The sequence below is a fragment of the Dromaius novaehollandiae genome, chromosome W (genome assembly GCF_036370855.1).
Source record: "Dromaius novaehollandiae isolate bDroNov1 chromosome W, bDroNov1.hap1, whole genome shotgun sequence".
NCBI classification, from domain to species: domain Eukaryota; kingdom Metazoa; phylum Chordata; class Aves; order Casuariiformes; family Dromaiidae; genus Dromaius; species Dromaius novaehollandiae.
Window position 1 is genome coordinate 23039483 of NC_088130.1, and position 21439 is coordinate 23060921.

At 37.0% G+C, this 21439-nt stretch overlaps 1 protein-coding gene across 7 annotated transcripts in view; it reads right to left on the reverse strand.

Annotated features, from left to right (window-relative positions):
* Nucleotides 1-3740: 3740 nt before the first annotated feature.
* Nucleotides 3741-21439, reverse strand: part of LOC135323534 (TIMELESS-interacting protein-like) — a 43017-nt gene continuing 25318 nt past the window's right edge. For 3 of the 7 annotated variants that reach the window (XR_010385536.1, XR_010385538.1, XR_010385539.1), the window contains 7 exons: nt 15252-15314; nt 14235-14381; nt 13178-13333; nt 11332-11422; nt 9316-9391; nt 7677-8001; nt 3741-6330 (listed from right to left, as the gene is read on the reverse strand). Coding sequence is in view for 1 of the 7 variants with exons in the window: in XM_064499893.1 (XP_064355963.1) it covers nt 6208-6330; nt 9316-9391; nt 11332-11422; nt 13178-13331 (444 nt within the window). In the remaining 6 variants the exon portion in view is untranslated. Of the gene's footprint in view, nt 6331-7676; nt 8002-9315; nt 9392-11331; nt 11423-13177; nt 13334-14234; nt 14382-15251; nt 21375-21439 lie in introns of those variants that run through there. The other 4 variants (XR_010385541.1, XR_010385540.1, XR_010385537.1 and 1 more) reach the window with 4 other exon arrangements.

The following is a 21439-nucleotide window of genomic DNA, read 5'->3' on the forward strand; positions in this document are numbered from 1 at the left end:
TGCTGGCGAGCCGCGATGTGCGAGCAGCACTCCGTCTGCGCCAGTTTGACAGCAGCGCAAGGCAGAGCGCAGCGCTCTGGCGGCGGCCTGCGGGGGGATTTCCTGGGAAGCAGTGACACCTGCTGTTCCCGCACGCCTCAGCCTTTCTGCCGGGAGGCGTTTAAAGACAATAAAGCCGCTGTATAACCGCTTTGCAAACGTTAGGAAATTTGATGCACTGTTTCAAGGTCTATGGATAATATCTTCATTTCATAACAAAAAGATTAACCCAGATCTTCTGACACGTATGTTCCTATTCCTTGTATCACATCCTGTTAGACATCACGGCAGTTTTGCCCTGATCGCAACCCTAAATGACTAAAAGCGCTGAGAAGTAAGAGTAAAATGGTAAAACCTGGAAAATAAATGAAAATTTTCATGCTGATTCAAATGTTATGGTCAGATCTTTTAAGGCAAGCCAGAACAAAATGGGAATTGTATACCCAAAGAACTGACCTAACCAGCTAAAGAAGATCACTAGTGTCTGTTGTAGGCATATTACTTAAATTCCGTTAACTTCATCATCCTTTAAGGGAGAATTTATCTGTGTTTTCCTTCTCAGTATGTGAGCTTTAACACTTATTAGGGTTTTAAATGCCATGACTTATCCAAACAATGGTATGTTTGTAATTTAGTTGCATATCCTTGTTCCTCCAGTTTTGGCTGCAGAGAGAGATACTCTTAGATATTCATGCTCAGATCTTCAGTTAATATAACAAATGAAGTTATGCCAGTTCTTTATTATTCCTTTTTGACACCTCATAACAGCTTGAAGGGCTTCCTCTGTGTTTCTTTTAATCATCCATTCATCTGTAATGTATTCATAAAGGTGAAATAGTAAGAGAAGTGATTATATTCTTCATGCCCTTTTGCAATAAGGACCACATTTTCTATGAATTGTCTTATTTTCTTTAAGAGAAGTTATGGAGGAATAGGGAACCACTCTATAAAAATATGGCCCTAAATAAGTTCCTCTTTAGTACTCTCGCCATGGAAATACACATACGAGGGAGAAAAAGAACAACTTCAGCAACAAATGATCATGTGAGGAGATGTTCTACCAATTAACTGCACATCCTTCTGCATATGCAATTCTTTTTTTTTTCTTTTTTGTGTATCTCTTCAAACTACTATCTTCATAGTGGTTAGTCTGAAGCCAATTAGAATGTCTTACTATCAGGATATGAATTAGTGTCCATTTTAGAGATGCAAGGGATAAACAAGTCAGGGTCAGAGACAGAATTATTTGCTTCAAAAGCTAGTCCTCACTTGTCTTCACAGTCTTATGGCTCACATTGTCTTCCAGTTATTTGGAACATTTTCCTCATGGATTAACAAATGAAGAACAACAGTGTATTTTCATCTCCATTATCCTAACCTGATCTTCTTAAGCAGATTATAACATTGTTCAGGGAATATGCTCTAAATCAATTTGAAATACAATTCAGGTTTTGCTATATAAATTGTAAACCTGCAGAGTATCACAGGTAATGCCAAAATATAGCCATCCCTAAAAGTTAAACATCAGGTTAAGCTAGTTATCTTGCAAAGGGCAATTAAACTTACCTGTTTTAAGTCATCTACCTTGGGATGGGATGAACTGGCCTCTGCAGTGCCTGTTCATCTCTCGAGTAGGCCTGACTCAGATGTTGAACTTTCAGACTGCGATTGGTGGGTGAGACAAAACCCACCCTACGCTGCCACCAAACTGACTCAGGGTGTCCTGGGCAACGTTCCCAGACTGCCGCCAGAAGCACGCACTGAGCTGCAAAATCTTTCTCTGAAGAAGCTGCTGTCCAAAAGTTGTGAATCTCAACAATTAACTGCAGCAGTCAAGAAGTAATACCTGTTCTGACTGTAGCAGAAGCTACGTATCTTGAATACTGTTAGATGACAAAAATACCTGACTTGTTAATGAAGCCTGAGCACTATTAATGATTCTGAGATGCTATAGGACAAAGTACGAGACTTATTATGTCTGCACTCTGCTGGTATCATGAATGCTCTGCATTTACAGAACCTTTCAATTCAGCCTCCAAGGCCTAATTTCAAGACACTAAATGTTTTTAAATATTATGATGTCCATATATGGTCCATAAAACTTCTATATAAGCATGAATATTTCTCCATTTAAGTAATATTTTAAAATAAATAAAAGTCAGCCACATTCTCTGACTCCTTAAAAAAATTAACTGTATAATGACCTAGTTTCTCTTTGAGCCTATGGAAAAGTTTTTAATTGTTATGTGAAATATCTGGATCCCAGATACTGAGCAGAATTCAGAGGGGATGGTCTTCGACTACGTCAGCATGTCAAGTTCTTTGAGCACCCCCATAACACAACATGGGAGGTTATGAACACATCTAAGTGATACTGAGTAGAAGCAAAGCTTCGACAGGAAGAGCACAGGTCCAGAGAAGGGTACTGAACACTGTCTACTGAGAAAAAGAATTACACAGAGATAAATAGAACACCACAGAAAGTGTTATCTATAGATATAACTAGCCTATATTTTCCAGTCTGAGATGACTTTTAGCACTCTGTCAGCCTAATTATTTGACCTGAAAATATTAAGATGTGGAAAAAACATGACTGATCCAGCTGATATACAGCAAATTGCATTAGAACACAAACACTGCGCTCATGGTCCAGATCACGTACATAATTTCACATGGTTAGGATTTCAGGATGAGATATTCTTGCTAGGAAAATTAGGTCTGAAGGAGAAAAATGGTGTGACTATGAGGTTGAAGTGCTTTCGTCATTCCTTAATTTTGATGGAGCAAGAGCTCAGAGCAATGCTGCTGTATTCCCTGAGTGGTTCAAATATATGCTGTTTTCAGATAATAATGGAAGTGTTGTTTGCCTTCAACCCATAGGAACAGGGAAGGGAACAACTGAAAAAAGGGGATCACTGAAATCGGGCTGTCTTCTCCTGTTTGTGCTTTGGCCTTCAGAAGGAAAAGATGAAATGGAGGGATGATCGTAGGCTCACTATGGACTTGGAAATAAAAGGTTCTGGGGAATGGAGATAGGAGAACAGAAGTAAAAAAGGAAAGGAAGGCAGGGACTGAGTCAGAAAGCAAATGGAAAAAAAACAGAACAACAGTAATCCAAAAAGCCAAAACACTAAACAGAACAAGGAAGGATAAACAAATGAGCAAAATAATATGAAAGAGAAAACACAAGAGTGGTTTTTGAACTGTCAGATTCTTCCAAGACATCTGTGCTGCATTTCAAGACAAGTAATATTTTCAACCACTCTTCAAAATTTTATAACATGTATTTTGGACCTAGTTCTGTGCATGACCAACAGTGGGAACGCTGCTATGATATGTGATAATGGTGTGTTATCAGAGAGAAGGATGACAATTAAAAAAATCACTGACTTCTGTTTTTGCCATAATATTCTACCTTTTTTCTTAAGAAATCTTTCCCTTTCCTTTTGGTGTGGATTTGAGGACATACCATGACTGGTTTTCAAATAAATCTGTAATTGAAGCAATTATAAAAAATGTAAGTATGCAAACTGAACTACCTATAATTGGAGACCTAGGCAAAAAATAAAGACATTTAGTATCAGAACTCAGACTTTTTTCTGATGTGTTGAGAGTTAAAATACTTTATACATTTACCTTGAAAACAAACTTTCTTCACTTCACAATGCTGACCTTGAATAACATCCAGGGACACAACCAGGTGGAAAAAATACCTGGTATTGCCAACAGACAACTATTTAATATTCCAAGCACAGCAACATACATACAATAGATACAAGCAGTCTTTAAGATCATCCCATCAAAACATATTAGCTGAAATAAGACATAACTTACAGTATCTGCTTTTGAAGGTGTACAATATTTACTATATGCAAAAATTACCTTTATGTTGCAATGATCCTCTTTAGTAAAACAATAACATTACCCCGCTTGCACTATTTACAGAAATGTAATAGGAAAACCCAGGATTGTTTATCTTACCGCCAATAAAAGGACAAATAAAATTACCTTAAATACAGATCTCTAAAATTACTCTTTACTTTTTTATAACATCATTCATTTAAAAATTCTCAGCTCCTTCTAAGCATTAATTCACTAAGTCTTGAGATATTTGTATTTCTTATATAGATGGGTAAACCAAGGCTCAGACTGGCTATGTGACTGACAGAGCTTAAAACAGACCACAGAAGTCTTGAATCCTGGTCCTCTACTTACTAGTACCAGATCACACTGTTACACCATCACAAATATCCCTCTCTCCCCAGAGCTCTGATTTTGGCTCGAGTTAGTCCTCTGCTCTGAAATCTCAGGATGAAAAGTAAGTTGTCATGTATACTTCTGGGCAGACCTCAACCTTTTTACTAACTGATGTAAAGAACAGCTGTAACAACACCTTAAGGCTTATTGACAGAGATGCTTTCTATTTATAAAATACTCCAGCAACCTAATGGCAATGCTTTTTCTTTTTAAAACAAGATTTGGTTCTGTAACTTTCCAGTATGCAGAAACAGTACTGCCCAGGAGAGGTGCTATACATCAATCAGAAGCAGCACCGTTCAGGGACACTGGCACCTTACATCAGCCTCTCCCCATGCTGTGTGCGGGGATGCTCCCCACGGGCATGGCCCCTTCCTCACCTTCTCACTATCTCTGCCTTGGACCTTCTGAACAACGAGCTCTGAGCAATTCAGATCACCCTCATAAATGATGCAGCCTTTCCACCTGTTAACAGCAGCTCCGAGGAGAGCATCAAGGCTGGGGACAGAAGCCAGAAAGTGGTTTCTTCATATCACTCCAAAATACAGTCAAGTATAGATGACAAGTAAAGATACTCAAAATATATCAATGTAATACTGCATTTATCTCCAGTAAAAGGCAGGCAGCGATAGACAGAATAAAATAAACAGCTAATCTGAACAGTTCAGCATTAGCTGTGTTGCCAATTCTTCAAACATTTCATCTTTAGCAAAAATGTTTTGATGTTTCTGTTTCTTTTCTTTGTCTCAAGCTAAAAAGTCATTGTCACTTAAAAAGCTAGACAATGCATTTGAAGAATATGCAGTATAATGCAGTATAATGAAGTTTCTCCACTCTAAATGGCAATACAGTCCCAAAGCATTCAAATCAGCAAGGTACCAGGTTCTGCTGAGCTACCACCACAAACCATTCAAGCATTACAGCAAGCTTTATAGCTGTACAAAAACTATTTATAATGAGAGGTTTGGGGAAAAAAGTTGACTAGAATTATCTTCCTGTTGACTGGCTATTCAGTCTCTGAAACCTGTTTAATGCAAAAAAATGAGTTCAGTTCAACTCAAGTTCAGTACTCTGGTTTTACATGCTAAAAGTCATGCATCCATTTTTGGAAACTGAACATCTTTCAACGTACTCGATTTTTTATTTTTCTCTGCTAGATTGTAAACCAGTTTGTGTTGTACAGAACAGTCAAGTCAATACAAGCACAGAAGACTTGCATAAGAGAGAAACTGTTCAGAGCTTATATAACCAACCTAGTTATACCCCTTGGAACAATAAAGGCATAAAAAGCACACAGCCACCAACATAATCAATCAGATACGCTTTACCATGTTTGTACATACTGCTGAAAGTAGTGTTACAGAAATCACTATCCATAAGCTCCAAAAGTCCACAATAATTTGCTTCAAGGTCATAAGAACCAAAGACAATGAATACATGGGCAACATTTCTGCAGAGAATTTCTCTCCTTCATCAGTGCAGCATTGATGGATTTAAAATTTGCTTTTGAATTCAGAGTCCTGACACAGAAAGGTATCATTTTGAAGGAAATAGCTGCTTAAACAGTAACTAACTACATGCAGAATACAAAACAACAGATGATCAAAATTTCAACAGTCTTTTTGGTAAGTTTTTATTTTGAGCCTCTCAATCTAGAAGAGTGACTCTGAGGTTACATTTTAGACAACTGCATTCCACAGTTCAGCTAAAATCCATATTTATTTAGGGACAGTATCATGTAAGCCAGCAGACCATTTAGTAGGAATTAATATAATGGATTATCATCACTGGAGGAAAAAACGACTTGTTTTTTCATTCAAAATTTTCCAATATCACTTCTTTAAAACAATTCCCCCCATATTACAAGTACATTTTGGAAAATAACTAAATAGCCTAAAGTTTCTGTTGCACCTAAATCCAATCTGTCACTTCAAATTCTTCAAGTTTGCTAATAAAATCTTCAAATTTCATTTCTGGGAAAATGCTTTGGGCCCAGCATTCAATCTTCTGCAGCAACAATTGCAGGTCTTCAGCCTGTTACATTATGCATAAAGAAAAAAGAATAGATATGAAGGTGAATCCTACCAAGAAACAACTCCAGTCCTACAAAGTAATTTTTATTAACATGATGGCAACAGATGAACCTCTACCCTCTGTTCATGTACTCTAGAAGAACTGCTTACTCTCAGAACAGTCATGGGAAACAATTTTGTTAATCAAATTCTAGTATGAAACTATAATTTCTCCTGTTCAAATATTAGATCTGACATGTACAAATGGCATATATATTAATATATTTGCTTGAGGTGACACAAATAAGCACTAGAGTTTTCCAAAAAATCTGGTTTTCAATGTTGAATATGAAGTTAATGTTGACATTTTAGCATTTAGACTCCACTGTAAGGAAAAAAAATCAAAGAAATGAAGAGCATTGTTTAAAGTTAAATCTGATTTCTGTAAGTAAGGTATTTAAATGATTAAGTTCACTTCACCATGTAAAACAAAACCTTTCTGAACTCTGTAGAGGAACAGAGCTCTTCTCTGGCAGGTTTTAGTACCTTGTAAGAAAAAAAGAATTAAACTTTCCAGTTCACTGTGACCTCTTGATAAGGCAGATCACATTAGCATATGGCAGCAAAGGAAACTGAGGGTTGGTTGCAGAAGTATTCAAGGAAAAAGCTTAATACACAATGTTCCTACAAAAATCCTGAGGCTGATACATTGATAATTTAACATTCTAGAAAACACAGAAAAGAGATATATATGGGGCAAACTCACTGAGCGACTATGCAAATTGGCTGTTAAGAATTCTCCAAGTTATGCTTAATTTTTTTAATACAATCTGTTTTTACAGAAAACCAGAAGCTAAATAGTAAATTATGCCCTTTTACACAAATCCATCCTCAGTGTTTGGAGCACAATATGAAGATGTTCAGAGCCTCATAAAACTAATCTTCAAATCAATCAGCCCTTTATACGTAGCAAACAGAAGCAAATTTGCCACTCAGGTCCACAGTCAGTGGAATTCTATATGCTGCCTGGCACTGAACACCGACCTACTAGCTTGTACTGGGAATCATCAGAGATCCCTTGTATCCTTAGCTCTGAGTTTAAATAGTAGCACGAAACAGACTTTGCTCCATTTAAGAGTGGAGGTTTTAATTAACCCTTCTTAAAGACTTAGTGCCGCCTTATTTACTTCCTTAAGGAAAGCATGTTGTGGAATTACTTCTTTTAAATTGCAAATCGAGTTTAAACAGGTTATTAGTCTTCCTCACTAGAAGGATGTTCTTCAAATTTAGTGCAAGCTGTATTTTCAGCTACATTTTCTGGCAGAGTTGGGAATTAAAAAAAAAAAGCAAAAAAGAAAAAAGTCTCACCAGGCTAGAAAACTGAAAGTGGGAAATGTTGCCACACTCTTTCCAATGTAATTCCATAGCCTGAAGTCCAGTTATATGCAGTTGGTTATTTGTTACCACCATTCTGCTTTAAGTCAAGTCCTGGATGCTCGTTTCCATTATGGAGTTGTGCATTCACAATTTTTAACATGGTGGAAATGCTGCCCTCTGCCCTGAATGCAGCGCAGCGGAACGGCTGTATTGTAAAGGGTATGAGGAAATAGGATTGCACAGGACTCATGCAGACATCGCCTGCAACCCTGAGACACTGCAGACGCGTCTGTGTTCTGCACAGTCTCTTCTGCTGCTGCACAAATGGATATTTAAAAAGAGAGAAATCAATAAGGTAATTAGATGCAGTCCTGATAGCAAAATCCCTACGGTGTTGAGTGCAATACATATGCCATAGAAGCTTCAGTGTGTCTCAGACTGGAGAGCAATCACACAGAAGTTCAGTGGGCATTTATAGCATTTTTAGTTAGCTTTGGGTTTTATTTATACATTTTTTTCTTTTTTATGATGCAGTCTACCCTCTCATCCCACTGGAAACTGAGCTACATTTACTTTCTTCCATATAAGAAACAAAATGCCCTTCACTTTGTTGAGAAGTGTTAATGTTTACTTTACTAATTATGAAGATCACTTTAAATTAAGTGAATATTAACTGATTTAGAAATGACAAACTATTTTTACATTTCAACATTTGAAAAATGCAGGAGCTGATGTGACGTCTATTAATGTGTGTTATGTTAAGCACATTATAGGAGAGAAACAGTTTCACAGTGTTTTATTCTACAGTTCGTTGTATTGTCTCAAGAGCAATGCAGCCACACCACACACTGATGTGTTTAAGCACATGCATCTGTAAGGAAATGCAAATCACAAGTTTTTGGTCAAAGGAGACACCTTCTGTGGGTCTTTCCAGGAAAAAGGAGTCAAAGCTATGAAAAAGCAACTCTAGGCAATTCCAGAGATGATATCACCTCACAATCAACACTGCTGTCTAAAGCATCTAACAGGTAATAAAGTCAGTGTGAATATCTGCGTGTTGACTTGTAGGTATAAAATGACCTGTACTTAGTAGCAAACATTAAACCAAAGTCATTCAACTCTGCCTTTGCAGGACACTGTTACAGTGGGTGACCCCATACCTTCTTTCTCCTGGCCATGCTCTTGATCATGGTTTAGAAGAGGCTAATATAAGGCTGTTCAAAGTATGTCTGAACTACACCTTCAAGTGTTGTTTAGATGTAAAACAGCTTAGGCGCATCAGTATAGAGGCTTGCACAAGGTGCTATCTCCAATGGGATGTATTAGTCTAAGCAGCGCACCAGATGAAAATGAAAATTGTTAGTACACAAGCATGTCCAGAGCTACCTGAGGGATGTATGGAGGGCCCTGAACTGACTATGGAAAATGTTCCTAGATCACTGTCCACTGCAAGGAGATCAAGCAAAGTGACAAGCCTGAGCTAAGTCCAGGGTCAAACACTCACCTGACAAGAAAAACAGCACTTACCTGTTAAGGACTTCACAAGTGCCCACATACTCCCAGGCTCATTTCATCACAGCCTTTTCCACAGTCTAACCAGCAAGAGTACAATCAGAATTCTAAAAGTTACCTCATGTCCTGGTCCTTTCAGCTGTATATCTTCCAAAATATGCTTCAAAGCAGGTATGCCTGTCTCATGTATAAGTCTAGGGGAAAAGAAAAGAAAAAAAAGAGCTCTCATTTCGAGAGCAAAAATATTTCTTTAACATCTTGATACATACAGGAAAAGGATACTGATAAAGCTGTAGTCTCTATTCTCTGCAAGGGATTATGAACAGAATATTATTATTCATAAAGAAATACACTAATGTTTATAAAACTATGGTTATGGTGAAGCATACAGTAAAGAAGGAATGAGTCTACAGATAAAATAATATTCTGTTAAGCAGCTATTTACATTTTACTTCTGCAAGATAAATTCTTTCCTCTTGAAATTTCTGAGGTGTAGTCTTCTACTGAGTAAAATTTCTGTGGAGGCATTTTTTAAATGAAGACAAGACTTCTCAAGCTACCAGAGTTTTAAGGAGTGTTTTTTTTTTTTTTTTTTTTTAACACCTTCAGAAGTTTTCTGTACCATACACTATTCTAAAAAGAAAAGCTGATTCTGTGTTTCTAACATTTCTAAAATGTTTCTGTGCTTTGCATGAACAGAGGTTCTGGTGAAACTTCCATCTCTTTCATTCAGTTCTTTGTTACCTTTCCTAAAACCAAAGTTCAAGACTTGAATGATGGACTACTCTCAACTCCAGCCACAAACTGTTATTTACAAGTATATAGACCTCTTCCAGTTGTAATGTCCAGAATAGAATACAGTAATATTTATTTTGATAACCAAATTAGTGAGATGGTGAAATATTACATAGCGCAAGATTTTGTCCATAGAATAATGTGTTCAAAAAATAGGTGAGATTATGAAGGAAGGAAGGTAGTAATGCTTCTGTAGTTTTATTATTTATCAGGAAATTTTCAGACAGAACATTTAAGATAGAAAGTTTATAAGTATTGTTTCCATTTCTAAAACAATTGCTGGAAGGTCACAAAGCGGCTGTTAGGTTTATACAACAGATATATAAAAATCCAAAGTGATAATATTTCTTCAAAAAGTAGGCTTACACATTAGACAGTTTAGGAAACTTCATTTAAGCTTTCAAACACACATACAGTAGCCTAGCCAGCCTCTCAGTTAGATACCTCCGGCATGCCACACAGCACAAAGTTATACATACTTGTAAATGATAAAATATCTTCTACATTGAGATATAACACATACTTTGAAAAGACAACATATCCTGCACACCATTTTTGGAATATTTGGATTGGTTTTTTGAACTTCATCATCTTTGTACATTCAAAATTAAATAAAAGTGGATTTGACCTAACACCTAAAAGCTCATCTATACCTTCTGCATCATTTTCAGACTTTTTTTAATGTTCAAAGAACCCATTTATACAAGGTCTTGAACTGCTGACAGCTCCATCCAGCACTGACCTGCAGACAGGATGTAACACAGTTACTGAAATGTTATACTGCCAGACTTCAGAATTTAACCTAAGGTTAATTTTAGAGGCCAAAATCATTCCTTCCTTTCACAAATCCCCTTGAAAGGTAAAGACAATGCAGTATTTCCATAATATTCACTTCATTAAATTTCCTGCTATATAGTTCTACCATCCTAAAGGACTGGAGTTGGCTCCTAAGCCTTTGACAGAAAACCTAACAGCTCAAAACTGAAATACAGTATTGGTATCAGTAAGTATTAGCAATATGTACCTGTCAGTACTACTGATAAAAACACTAGGTATTTATTAGTACCTAAAAGAGACATACTCATTAAGGCAAATTATTCCCCACTAAACTCTATAATGATGCAGCCAAGCTGCTAGATATTCAGTGCAGTCAGTTTAAAACAAGTTCAGGCATCTCTAGTCACTTGCTGCAGTCACTTTTTTGCATAAAAGGTTAATCTGATAGATAACTGTCAAAGAAGAAAAACAAAATAAAAGGATCTTTTTTCCTCTCATTCGCACACATGTACACTCACCAACCTTTCTCTTTTCTCTGCCCTCTCTCCCATTGCTTTCTTACCTTTGTCTGTCAAGCTGCTCTGGGATTTCTTGCTCTAGTACTGTTGGTATTGCCTTCATTGCAGCCACAGTTTGACCATCAATTGCTCGCTCTGAAATGGTAGCATCACTTAAATATATCTGAGAAATAATGTTTGTTTGCAGACACTACTCAGTTCTTGTTTCACTAAGGCAAAACCCTGAAATGTGGGTGCAAAATTAGCATACATTGGGTGTGCGATATGAAATAAGCACCTCAGATATTACCACAACGTAAATATTACAACAAAAAGATATTGCAGGAAGTATTTCACAGAATGATCTGGTTCTGAGCAATAAGTTCCAGATATGCCCTATTTTTACCTATACAAACAAAATTCCTCCAAAACTCAGTCCAATTAATACCCTTTATATGTCTCTGGGTGCTTTAAGCACACCTCACTCATCAAGACATTGTTTGTACTGCATGACCAAGACCAGGTCTGTGGTTCTGGAACAAAATCCATTACCTAGGATTTCTGTTGTTTGAGCTCTGCAGAACATTGAAAATTTGGTGCCTAGCAACACAGAGCCAAGTCACTGTTTCAAATTCTTCTCAATAAAGTACTTATCACTAGAGTGATACTAAGAGGGGCACATCATGACATAAGGCTGGGAAAAACACTGCAGTGATTTTAAGGTTGGTTTACAAAGAATCAGTAAAACAATAGTGTAAAAAAACTCCAGAGTGCAAACAATGGCCACCTTTGTCATTATTTCATTGCCTCACAGTCGTGACAGTTGTGGCAGACTTTTGCCCAAATGTCATGGCTAACACAGACACTCAAAGGTGCCACGGAGACCCCTCCAAATCTGGTCACCGCAGTCGGCTGCCAATGTACAGTAGGACTGATACGGGGAGTTGGGCAGAATTTGGTCTCATTGCAGCCCTCCGCACAAGCAGAAAAGGAGTACACAGAGCATCCTGAAATCATACTACACCCTTGCATATTATTCACTATATAATGGACACTCAGTGGCTAGCAGGAACCTTATTCAGAACCGCACTTACATAATACATACCAGATTTCTAAATATCAAGAGTCTAGATTGGCAAAGCACTACCTGAAGCACTACTAGAGACCCAGATCAGTTTGGTTCATTATGGTCTCTTCACTTGGTCATACTCAGGACTTTTCTGCTCTGTATGGATCTGAAAGATTTCAGTCATTGTCCATCATAGTCATGGCCAAGTGATGTCCATCAGTTTTCTATCACCTATAGGGCATGCAGATGCCCACTCCCATCCACAGCCTCACAGCTGCAGCACAGACTGCTCTCTGCCTTCCACGTGGACGCACTCACATCGCACTGACATAAGACTAACACAGCAACGCATGTCATGTGACCTGTGGTATTTTATCAAAAGGAGAGCATTCTCCAGCAGCCTGAAAGAGTTTGAAGCCTATTGGTGGGTCAGTTTTCTTCGAAATAGCTTTGAATTCCCTTTGGCAGAGGAGAAACTTGAAAGCAGGAATTTCACATCTTTCCCTACATCACTTTCTCATTAGTCCCCCCCTCTATAAGCTGGTTTCTGTGGATCCCACTGAGAACACTACATTCAGATTTCTGAATTCCAGTAAAAGGGACAGATAGCTAAAAGTCAAGCATTGCAAAATTCATATTTAAGTAGTCAAGCCCTTTTGAATTTGTCCCTAAGCACCTACTGATATCAGAGAGGCAAAGCTAAAGCCATAGTGTGGTACAGCCTCTCAGAAAATAAAGGATAAACATCTTTGCATACCTGCATGGTCACACATGTACACATGTACAGAACCATGCATATTCATGCACGTGTGAGCACATACACACAAATATATTCCATTTACCCTCTTTGTCATCAGTTTGTGATAAACTGGCACATATAGCGTTTGTGGCTCTTGAAGGTGAAGAGACAGGTGCAGGAAAAGAAAGAGACATCTCACTGTCCAGCTCTCTGCAGCTTGCTACTTGAGATATGATGTCTTCTAAATGATCCATCATCTCTATCAGATTATACAAAGACAGATAAAATTATGAGGCATGTATTTCTTTTTTGACTAGACTGTTTTTATATGCCAGATCTATTCCTAAACTCAAACTAGTGACTGAAGCTTTAGCAACCTGATATCCGAGCAGCACTATTATATGCTGTTATTTTCATACGAAAAATATGAGGATTTTTATATGTTAATATTTTATTATGGTGCATATTTAAAAATATATTTATATTGTTAGATAAGAAAATATTTGTATATATTTAAATATGTTTATATAGTTATATAATTCTAAAATACATAATATACTGAAGAAGCACACGAAAATCTACATATGTACAATAATGATAATATTACATGTATCTAAAGACCATTACATGAGCTTCAGAATGATGGAATTTGTTCTTAACTGATTAGTACTAGCTTATTCCAGCATAAGAATGCAGTTCCACTGCCTAAATGAACTTTTGAAAAAGTCAGAATAAGCTATTAATTAAATTAATTTCTGCCTTTTAATACCAATATAATAAAGTTAATACTAGTACTAATACTGTTTAGTTTCCTTTAAGATATACTATAATTAATGCTTGATTCAAGGCAAGATGTGAGCTAGAATTTTTCAACAATTGCTTCTTAGCAAATATACATGAATGTTTTGAAACCTGGAAAACTTTTAAAATTTATTTTAACTGTTTTTGTTCCAAATTCACATACCCAGATGGAAACAATCTTCACTGAGTGGTAGTTATGAACAGCAGTTCCTATTCTATGCTTCTGATCTTCTGACACAACTCTCTGTGAGCAGAAGAGGTTTGAAAGCTCCCAGTGGATAAACATGAGCCATATGATTATTAGCAGCATACTAATACAGCAGAGACTTTCATTTCTACAGTTATTTAAAACAGCTTACTTTTTGTTCAGCACAGCACCCCAGAGAAATCCATGAGGGAAGTTTCCAGGGCAGTGGTGCAGCAGGCTCGGGAGAGGTTTCTGCCGCCCGGCTGGGTGACGACTGCACAAGGCAATGTCCTGAAGTCACAAGCAGCCCCTGCAGAGACTTAACAGAGTTCACCTTTCCCACAAGATCTAAAGCAGAGTCAGTGATTTCTTTGGCATGCAATTGTGTCCCTTAGTGAACAGTTACAAGCAAAGCTATTGCTCTTGGAGCTACTACTTTTCTCCTCTACTCTGCCTCCTTAAAATACATATTGAGCTCAGAGCAGTCTTCATAGCTTTCTGTGAAAAATGAAAACAATGAGACACAATGTAGTGAAGGTCTAAGTTGGAGCCATATTCTTGCTCTAAATATACTCCATCTTGTACCCAGATAGCCAAGGTTTCTAGACTAAAATCCTCCATCTTTCATGAGCTACATTTATCTTCAGGTGTGTTATTACAACCAGCACACAACAGAGAGAGGCAGGCAGAGATATTTTCATGTAATATTTGAAACATTACAAAGCAAAGTCAAACATAATCCACAGGGTGCCGCTATTCTCACTGTGAAAAAACATTTTCTGGGTTTTACTTGCCTACTAAAGGGCAACAGGAAAATTCATAACCGATACACCTGGAAATACAGCTGGAAAAGCTAAGAAATTATTTTGTACTCTCATGACTCTCCTTGAGGAATTACGAGCTATGTTATGACTGCTCCACTGCAATCAGAACAATTACAAAGAGGAAAGAAATTCAGTATAAAAGAAGCAACAATAAAAAGGGAGTACAATGCCAAGGTACAGCAAGACAATTTCCAATTAATTCTTTGTTTCTATTCGCTCCATCATCACACAAAATTCTGACCAGATGCTTTAGTCTATGGTATAATTAGTTTCAGCTGTATATAGACCCGCTGTTAGGATTTCAGAGTTGATCTCATTAGATCATGGTGCTCCACCTGTTATGATACCATCCATGGACCTCTTACCTTAAAATCCGTCCTGTCCTTCAGTTACAAATGCTTTCTGGCAGTCTTCTTGTCTTTCTGTATCTGTGAAGTATATGAACTTAAGTAGTTAATGGCTCTTTCCAGCGCTTGCTTCAAGACAAACTGGTCTGCACTGATTAGTTTAAAATCTATAATGAAATGGTCTTGCCTGAGATTAACTCTCCTTGATCAATAGAAATTATTGATTCATTTGCTTTGTAACAAAAGGTGCAGGAACCTTGTTAAAGGAATTATAACACTTCACAGTTGCTTCTTGTAATAACCCTGAATTGCTTGCTAAAATGTCTGCTGACTTTTTAATAGCCTACAGTGATAATCATCAAGAATTACAGATTCTTCTGTATTTTAGTAGCTACCTGGTTAAGAATTTCATTCCTTCTCTACCAACTGCTGTAGAAACATCACAAACAGAAGACAACCCTACTTCAGCTAACTGCAGTACTAGGACCTAAATTCTTTGAATTTATTACTGTTGCTCATAATCCTTTAGCTGCAGGTCTCTTATTTTCTAAAATAAAAACTGGAACCTATCTCCAATACCAATGCAGCTTTATTGAGATTTTGACATCAGAATGGAAACCAGTGATCAGCACCTCCACGTGGAAATACAAAGCCAGCAACAAAGCCAAATATAAAATAACATCAGTACAGATAGAGCATTGCAATATTTAATACCAAAACTGCTGCTTAGAAGGAATCACAGCATGCAGCTGAGAGAAATTAGCCTGAATAATACACCAAAAGCATCTACGTACGATCTACTATTAAAAAAAAAATGGTGGTAAATACTACAACAAGTAGAGAAGCATAAACTGATAAAATTCTTTTAGTTTTGTATTCATTCTTGTATAATCCTCATCTTTACTAAATTCCCTCCTGTCTCTGTAACTAGACACAAACATCATTAGGAGAGACTATGCTTTGATTGCATTCAGGTTAATACAATATTTTCAGTATCAGTCTATAATGTTAGCTAGGCCTCCAAAGCTATTAAGTTGTTAGAGTACTATTACTAATAATAACAAAAATCATAATAATGCATTAGAGATTTTGTGTGACAACAATTTCACTACAGAAATTAATCAGGGCTTGGGATAATCATTAACTGGGAAAAATGTTATGCCACTGAACTACAGTGCTTACTATACTTGCATACAAGCTCAAGAGATCACTAGGGAAAGATGGTAATCGTACCATCAGTTTGTACCAAAAGATGGTAATCAGTACCATTCAGATTTATTGTCTGGCTTTATAAGGGCAAGCCTGTATAGGCCTTAGGCTCATTGCTTAGGTTTGCAAAGAGCTGATGTGATAATTCTTACCATACAGTTATCACTATATAATTAGGAAGAAAAAAAAAAAAACTATTGGGGATCCTGTGAGCTTAATTTTGGGTTCCTGCTTTGGCACAGGTTTAAAGAGATCTAATTTTCAGACAAACTGTAAAATACTTAATGAAGATCACTCTTAGAAACCTCAGGTAGGTACTCAAAGATATCAATTCTCTTGGAAAATTCTAGAGAAGTTAATGTTTAAAACACATCTTCAAAATTAAGGCTGGTGAGAGAAGATTTCTATATTTGACCAAATTCTGCTGCATTTATGTATTGTATCAATACATTACTCCAAAAAGTAGTTCTAGTCTTTCAATAGAATTTGTTCTAAAAGGAAACACAAATAGGTATGATCAGAAGTGGCAGAATGAAGCCCTAAAAACGTAACATGAATCAAGTGATTAAATACTGTCAAAACCTTACGATATCAAAACATTCTTTAGGCCTATCTAGCTGACGAATTCAAAAGGGACAAATCTGCGATAGTTCATCAGGTGTGCAAACACATTTAAATTTTCACTTTGAGTTATGATACTGTACATTGTTTTGGCATGGGCACAAATGCAAATTTGCTGATCACATGTCAGAATGAGAAGACTTGACAGGAAAGGAAAACTTTTAGAATAGTGGGACAGCTACCAACTTCTGTTACATTGCCTATACAAAGTCAAGCACCTAATTAATTTGTGTCTCAGGAACAGATTCTTTTATCTTTTACCCTAAAATGACTTTTTTTCCTCCAGACCATCAGTATCACCAAATGAACTGCAGGTAAATTTGATATGTCAAAAGCAATTATAAAGAGAGCATACAAATTCTGAAGTAGTAGGATGTAGGTTCTATATGTTACAATAGGAAAAACATTGAATCTCTTTGTAGTTGCCATTTGAAGGCTTTGTTTGCAACCGCTGTAGTTGCCATGTGAAGGCTTTGTTTGCAACCGCATTCATGCATATGACTTCACGTTGGCAGATGAATAAAGCAACAGAGTACCATCTCTTCTCTAATATTCAGTGCTAATTCATGAGCAGTATTTGTGGGAACTTTACCAAACAGAGCCGGGAAGCACTGACAGTCTTTCCTCAGCTGTTCTAGAGTTTGACAGCAAATGGTTCAAGACACTTTAGGCACAAATAAAAGTTTAGAGAGACATGCTCAGTTTGGATTTTTTTTAATGGATCCAAAATACATTTTTAAGGGAATTTAGCTGCCAGACGCTAAGAATTTAGCTTAAAGAAACTGTTCTGTTTTGTTTTCCAATAGGAGATTACCTGACTTGATTGGACCAAATTTCTCACAGGGATGGCAAAAGGCTCCCCAAATGCTTAATTTTAATTGCCAAAGCAGAACAGTGTCAGAACTTTGCTAAAACTACTGTAATGTTGATAACACAGCTCAATGTATTTCTCAGGTATCTCATTCTCACAATGTTGAGCCATTTCTGTTAACAGTTTAAAGAGGAACGCAGTTTAACACACCCAGCGTGCAAAAAACTTTGTTCAAAGAGTTATAGTTTTGCATCCAGAATATCTTCTTTCATAATACAGTTTTCAGAACCCCTTCAGTTTCAGTTTATATAACTACTGATGGGATATTGCTTACACAAGGCCAAAACTTCACATTTTCTTTTAATTTGTCAACTGGTCCACTTAATCTTTTAGATTGTAACTCTTAAGGCAGAAACTCTGTACCTGACTTTGTCTGAAACAAATTACAATGTTTCAGATAGTTTCCACAAATAAAAGTAACAGTTTCCAAGGATGCTTTGGAAACAGGACGAGAGGAAACCCTGTTCCTCTCTTCCAGAAAGTAGTTCTGAGCCACATCACAGTATCAGGAAGGAGCACTGCATTTATTTTAAATAGTAGATATCAGAAGTCTTTTTCTGATTTTTCCTAAAACTTTGCTACAAAAAAGCCTGTTATAATTTCATCATCCTGTAGGAGTGCCTTTGAATTTTTTTTATAAGTTATATGGGGATTTTTATAAATCAATAGTATTTTTTCAGGCTTTCAGCTGACAAAATTTTGCTGATTAAAGTAACCAAAATGCACACATACTGGTTAATCATTTGATTAAGTAATATTGTTATTGAACTGGTGATTTTAAGGATTTAAAAATAAGTATTCGAAGACTTTCAAGACTATTTCATTGCCAGCTATTCAATTGTCCCATTTTTCAGACACTGCTAATTTATAGCCAAAGTAAATGTCTGCAAGTCTGCTGTCATTCCCTGTCCACATTAGCACACTGTAATTATGATTAAACCTAAGATTAATAGTAAAAGTACTTAAAACTTTATATATCTTTATGGAAACCTGAAAAATACTAAAAACATTCTGAGGGTCATTACAGTGAAGAATTGTTAATTAAAATGAAATATTACACCTGCAAAATTTGACTGCTTGTTTCAAAATCTTTGATTGATTTATACTGTCTGTCTGAAGAATCACAGACCCACTTTAAAAGAACCAGATCTGTACCAGTTATCGCCTTTGAATCACAGTGTGATTCAAACTGGAGATGCTTGAACAAATAATTAAATAGAAAATCTCGAGGCTCATAAGCACTCACCTTTGCTGAAACCAAAAGAACATCACAGTTTACCTTCAGAATCAGAGCTGAACTTCATTGAAATAAGGGAAAATTTTGAAAGAAAGTCTGAATGCTGCATCCCACTCCACCAGGTTAGCACTTACTTTTTCAGAACAAAGGAAGTGACTATATTCCATCAATAATACTGCAATTCAGTTTATCAGCATCACAGCAAATCCCGATTTGTTATTTCATCTGTTGTTTCATTTCATTGATCAGATAATCTTGGATATATTGACTCCATGCAATAGGTACCCAAGCAGGATTCTTGGTGCCCGACTATGAATTAAAAATACATAAAACAGCATGAACCCATCCTGTCCATGCTTAACACTGATTTTGCAAAATACTAGTCTTCCTCTGGTTGACAGGAAGATAACAACATAGCACCAGAGCTCTTCACCCCTCATTTTATCCAAAATTTCATCCAAACGGATAAGTTTTGCAGCATGCCTGAGAGAGAAGTTCCCTAAGTCAAGAATTTTTCATGAGAAAGCTTTGATGGAGCTCCTTTTGTGTGTAGGGCTGATTCACCAAATCCCTATCTACATAGTCCTACTGAAGCCAAGGAAAGTTACACGTTGCCTTTAAAATTTTCTGCCTGTTCTGCTCGATAAAGCTAGCTTCTCCTTTGTGTTGCAGGACTGAAAATGAGTTACTCACTTTTATTTCCCTATTTAGGAATCCTTTTACCTTATTCAGAACAACTTTTCCAGTATCTTTTCCTCTCTTTCTCTGACTAAAAATAAATAAAATACAAAACACCACACTGAAACAAAGTCTCCTAATTTAACTGCAAGAAGCCTCTGCAGGTGTTCCCAAAAATCAATTTTGCTGAGTATCTACTTTATTATTTAGATGCTTGTGCAGCGTGTAGTCACATCCCAGCTGTGCTTAGCATTATCCTGATGTGTCAAGGGTATACCAACAGTTTTTCTTAAGGCTACAGGTTGCTTGACCACAGGGTCCTTTCCTCTAGAAAAAAAAAAAATTGAAAAAACATGGAAGAAAAGCACAGAAAATGAGGAAGCATGCATAAATAGCAGAGGTACCTATTGACAACGTGTTGGGTGCCCAGTGCATCTCTGAAATAATGAAAACAGCTGTCTTCAGCACAGAAGTTTTCTCTAGAAAGTCCTTCTTACGAACTGTATCATTGTCTTGGGCTAAGTTGAGAGCCTAGCTGTTGTGAAAACATTACACTGTGAACACATGGATCCCTCTCTCGGCTGTCAGTGTACAACAGTTAATACTAGTCATACTGATATTGCTGTAGTCTCTTAGGTGACCCAATCAAGAGTCCAGGCTGACTCATATATAAAGATGCAATATAATGAATTCTGCTACAAAGACCGAACCTAAGTATAAGGCCAGAGATGAAGACAGAGTGTCAGAGAAGCTTGGCTGATCACTACAACTAAGCAGGCCATCATCGCAGGAAAGCAAAAGCAGGAATAGGTATCTTAAATTGTAATAGAAATGAGGGACAACAGGTAAGCTTTGAGGGCTGTGCAAGTAAGGGCATTTAACTTGCATTTGATATGACAGAGAAGTAAGAGTCCTGGGTAGAATGAAATTAGAGAAGTAATATGATGAAAGTGATCAGTTAAGAAAATGTTATTTACATTGACAACAGACACATACGAAATGAGACTGCATCTTGTCTCTTCTCAAGGCTGAAAAAAGGCTTTTGCAGTAACAAGTTGGGGCTCCAGACAAGAATCTTTGCTGCAGATAGGAAAGGCAAGATCTAGGTAAGGCTCAGAAGTGACAACTGAAAGGGAGGACTGAGCTGAAGAGTTTGCCCAGTTCCTAAATCACAAAAACAATGGTGATATTCCACAAGGACTGAGAAAAAGGGTGGCAAAAAAGAACCAAGAGGGAGACTGATATTCTGTTTTAGCTCTGTAGAAGTAACAACAACATAACCAGGAAAAACTTAACGGGCCACATTTTCCTTTGGACAGTAGAGACAGGTCCAGAGTAAAGAATTTTCAGATTAAAATGGGAGCTAAATTTGTGTTTGAGGATTAAATCACCCGCACAGAAACAAAGTGTAGGGGAAGAAAGAGGTGCCCAAAGGTGTGTACTGTGGAACCGTGCCTACTCTACCTGTTTTCCACCTCCTACCACACACAAAAGTTGATCAAGCTAATGCTGAAGGAGTGATTCAAAAAAAAAAAAAAAAATTATTTCTTCACATACTCCCTCAGGTCTAGTGAAAAAACACACATGCTG